At 55.5% G+C, this 3,926-nt stretch overlaps 1 protein-coding gene across 1 annotated transcript in view; it reads left to right on the top strand.

Annotated features, from left to right (window-relative positions):
• Positions 1 to 678: 678 nt before the first annotated feature.
• VDBG_07511 (conserved hypothetical protein) overlaps positions 679 to 3,926 on the top strand; it is a gene marked incomplete at both ends in the record, with an annotated part of 4,540 nt that continues 1,292 nt past the window's right edge. The window contains 5 exons of the mRNA XM_003002006.1: positions 679 to 1,222; positions 1,391 to 2,220; positions 2,279 to 2,651; positions 2,707 to 2,879; positions 3,002 to 3,881. Coding sequence (XP_003002052.1) covers positions 679 to 1,222; positions 1,391 to 2,220; positions 2,279 to 2,651; positions 2,707 to 2,879; positions 3,002 to 3,881 — 2,800 coding nt within the window. The remainder of the gene's footprint in view (positions 1,223 to 1,390; positions 2,221 to 2,278; positions 2,652 to 2,706; positions 2,880 to 3,001; positions 3,882 to 3,926) is intronic.

Genomic DNA, 3,926 nt, shown 5'->3' with positions numbered 1-3,926 from the left:
CGTTGCGCTCACGTACACTTGCACTCGCTGCTCTTCGAGAACGATCCCCGAAGTCACACATCCGTTGCTGTTCCCTCTACGAGCCTACCATACCTCCTCGGCGTCTGTGGGCGTGATCATCCAACCTCTGATACTCGGCACGTAAGAGAACCAGGTGTCAACCTTGCGGCCTTGCGCGTTATATCACGCCAACCTTCACATTCGCGATATCAACCAGTCGAGCTGCCTTTCGGCTTCTGCGAAATTAGGGCTGCGAAAGATTTACCCATTCGCCGGCTTTGTGAGGGTTCCTGTGCAGGCTGTTCCGGCTTCTCAATATCGGAGCCTGCTGACTGCGTCGTTTTGCACCCTGTTCATCGCCGCGGCGACGACCACCTCAGGACGAGTCATCTTTTCCCCTCTCCCCAGGTAGGGAGTTGCCCTACACCTTGCTCCACGATACAAAAACACGTCTAAATAACGTGGTCCTTCTTCGGGACACTCCTCTGTGCCTTTATCCGCTTCTACCCACCTTCCAAGAGCTTCAACCACAAGATTGAGAAGAGGAAGACCTCGGCGCCACGAACACCAGGGTACACGGCCGATCCGAGAGATCCCAGGGCTCAGAGGTAACCACGATATGACTCTATCTTGGCATCCCCCGCCTGCAGCAAGCTGATACAGTTGCAGATCGTCGAAATGTCGCTGCAGCCTTCCTCTGAGGGCGGCCGAACAGCCCCTCGATGGATCTACGATCTCCTTTCCGGCCTCATACACGAAGTCGAGAATTCTGTGAAATTGTCCGTGGACGAACGTCTTGCTTACCTCCAACCTGAACTGTTCTCTCATTCGCACGACTTCAAGGTCTTCCCAGAGCAGAGCAACATCGAGGGCGCGAACCCGACTATCTTGTCGCTTCTGTGTCGAGGCTGCGATCACCACATCGTTGTCAAGGTCGTCTACGATGAGTCCCGCGCTCAAGGCCTTTGCAATGCTGGAGTTGCCCACTACACTGGTAGCCTCGACTGTCCACCCGAGGCCGAGGACCTGGCGCACCATCTCGTTCACGAGAGCACTTGGTCATCCAAGGAATGCGAGCAGCTGGCTGACCCCCATCGGTCTCCCCTGGTCGGCCGGACACAGTACAAATGTTCGGGCGCCTCCTGCTCCCTACAAGTGACCGTGGAAACGTATCTCCCTCGTCTCAACCTTGAGTGGCTCAAGGCACTTCAAGACATGAATGGTGCCCGCAAACGCCTGGAAGAAGCCCGGCAGACGCAGCCCGAGCGCTTTGCCGAGTTTAAGGATGATTGGCTCTCGTCCGGCCTTCACTTGCTCGACACGTATCTGATAAAACGACTGAGCGACCCCCAGAGTCGAAAGATTTCATAGCGTAATAAGCGATTTTTAGTTTCCTTCGGCGAAGAACTCTGGCCTCTCTTCAACGCACTGGGTTTCGTGGAGCAAACGCTTGACAACGACGGTGCTGATGAGGACTATTTCGTTCCTGAGCCTCTCGAACCCCCTAATCCGCCCACGCAGATTGGAACGCTACGCTCGTTCGTCGAAGACATGCGCTTCGAAGTTGAGAACCGCATCATCGCCCTCGGCCAGCAAGGCCCTGCATCGCCACACCATGACTCAGCTGTAGACCGGCTAGAGAAAGCGCTCCATTGCTTCAACTGGCCGCAGAACAAGTCTTTCCATGTCCAGAGCATTAACCCGCGCGATGCTGAATTCTCGCTCTTGGGAGTTCTTCCCAACTTTGACAAGAGCCTGACGCTCTTTGCGTACTACCGCCAGTGCCTGATATGGCCTGCGAACCGCAAGCTCCTCACTGATGCACTCGCTAATAATGCGAAACGCCTGGGAGATGACGAACTGATGCTTCAGGCGACTGTGGAGGAATCAAAGATCGACCACCCTGGTGCCGCCGTGATTGCAAACGGTGACAACGATGACACAGCCATGATATGGCAGGCCGCTTCTTTTTTCGGCCTTGACAACATTCAAGCAGTGGGCGACCATGTCATTGTGAGCAAATTCAAGGAGAAGGTTCAGAACGATCCAGGACAAGAAGGTCTCGCCAAAGAGTTCCTTCTGGTTCTGGGTCGTTCGAGGAAGAGTGACCGCTTGATTGAGGCGGCGCAAGGCCCAATGTCTCTCAACACCGCTTTTGTGTGGCTCGAAGCGAATGAACAGTATGACGACGAGTTCATCGAGACCATGGCTAGCACCAAGGTGAGTTTCTGCCATATCCTGCACTTTTGGCAACAGACAGAGCTAACCCAGAATGCAGATCAAGAGCCACCCTGGAAACCAGTACATCAAGGATGAATGCCTTGAAGCTCTCGATACGATTTCGCGGAACAGAAAGAGCGACCGTCTCGCGGCATTTGCCCAGGAACTCATGCTATCGCAAGACGACCAGCTCACAGCTGCCCAAGCGCTTGTGGTGCGCTATGATCTCCCCGTCGGCCTCAAGAACATTGGCAACACATGTTACCTGAACAGCATCCTGCAATATCTCTACACTGTCAAACCGGTGAGAGATCTAGTCCTCAACTTCGACGACCACAAGTTGGACCTCAGCGATGAGAGCATCGCCGCACGTCGCATTGGTAGCAACCGCATGCCGCTGACCCGTCCTGATGCTGTTGTATCATTCGCATGTCCGTGCTTGGTGGATGACCCCTGATCATCATGACCAAGACTGACACTTTTTAGGCGCCGAGGAGCTGTGGAAGCTGTTCAACAGCTTGTACCCAAGCGACCAAGTTGCCGTCAAACCCGCACAGCGCCTGGCCAACGCTGCCCTCTTCCTGGTCCAAGAGGTTGCGGAGGGTGCTTCGAAGGACCAGGGCTCTAGCCAGTCGAAGAGTCTACCCGATGTCATGGGCGTCCAATTTCCAGCGCCACCCCCTCTTCCTGCCCGCCCCCTCCGGATGCGCCTCAGACACAGACCGAGCACGTCGAACATGTCGAACATGCCGAAACTGCCTACGGCGCTCACAACGGACAGAACATCGACATTGTCATCGTATCTGTGGACGCGGTCTCTGACGCTGCTAGCACCGGCAGCAGCAAGACCCTGATCGGCGATGCTATGGAGATTGATGTCAACTCGGACAAGGTGGGCGGCCCCTTGGAAGGAGAGGTTCTACCTTCCATCGAGGGCGATGCTGGACACTTGCAGAGCAACCAAGACACTGCCGTCGCTGTGGCTGACAGTGACGATCCCATGAACGACGCACGGGTTCTTGCTGCTCTCGAGACGCAGAAGCGCTCGTCTGGTACTGAACAACAGGATGTCGGAGAAGTTTTGGGTCGCTTGTTGGATAGAGTCCAGGGCGCCATCAAGCACACCCGTGTTACGGAAGATGGCATGCAGCTCGACCTCATCATGGATATCTTCTACATCTCGATCAAAACTCGCAACCAGAAAGATGGGCAAGAGCCTCAAGTCCAAGTAACGTTCGACCGCTACGTTAGCGCCTTTCCTTCTCAAAGCGGACCGTGTGACATCAACGATGCTCTCAGTCGGAACTTCGATCTCGAGTACGTCGAAGACAGCGGCTACACTCGATACAGTGGCATTGATTGCTCGGTCAAGCCGCCCACAATCTTGCAAGTGATGATTCAGCGCACCAGCAGCAATGGCACGAAGAATGGCAATCCGGTGATCGTTAGCGAGGATCTCTATCTGGACCGCTTCGTTGACGCCGTGCCTGGGTCGCGACTTTACGAGTACCGGAGCGCCAGCTGGACTCTCCAGAAGCGGATTCTCCAGCTTGGCGAGTTACCCGCTGCGCCCAAGGTTGACAACAGCGACCTCCTCGGCCATTTCATTCGACGTGGACTCGACACGCCTCCGACGGAGACTCTTTCAGACGCGCCCGAGGGTTCCCCCCTGGTCTTGTCAAAGCAACCATCTCCGGCGTTCAGCT

The sequence above is a fragment of the Verticillium alfalfae genome, genomic scaffold (genome assembly GCF_000150825.1).
Source record: "Verticillium alfalfae VaMs.102 supercont1.10 genomic scaffold, whole genome shotgun sequence".
Lineage (NCBI taxonomy): Eukaryota > Fungi > Ascomycota > Sordariomycetes > Glomerellales > Plectosphaerellaceae > Verticillium > Verticillium alfalfae.
This window is presented reverse-complemented; position numbering and strand designations above follow the sequence as displayed.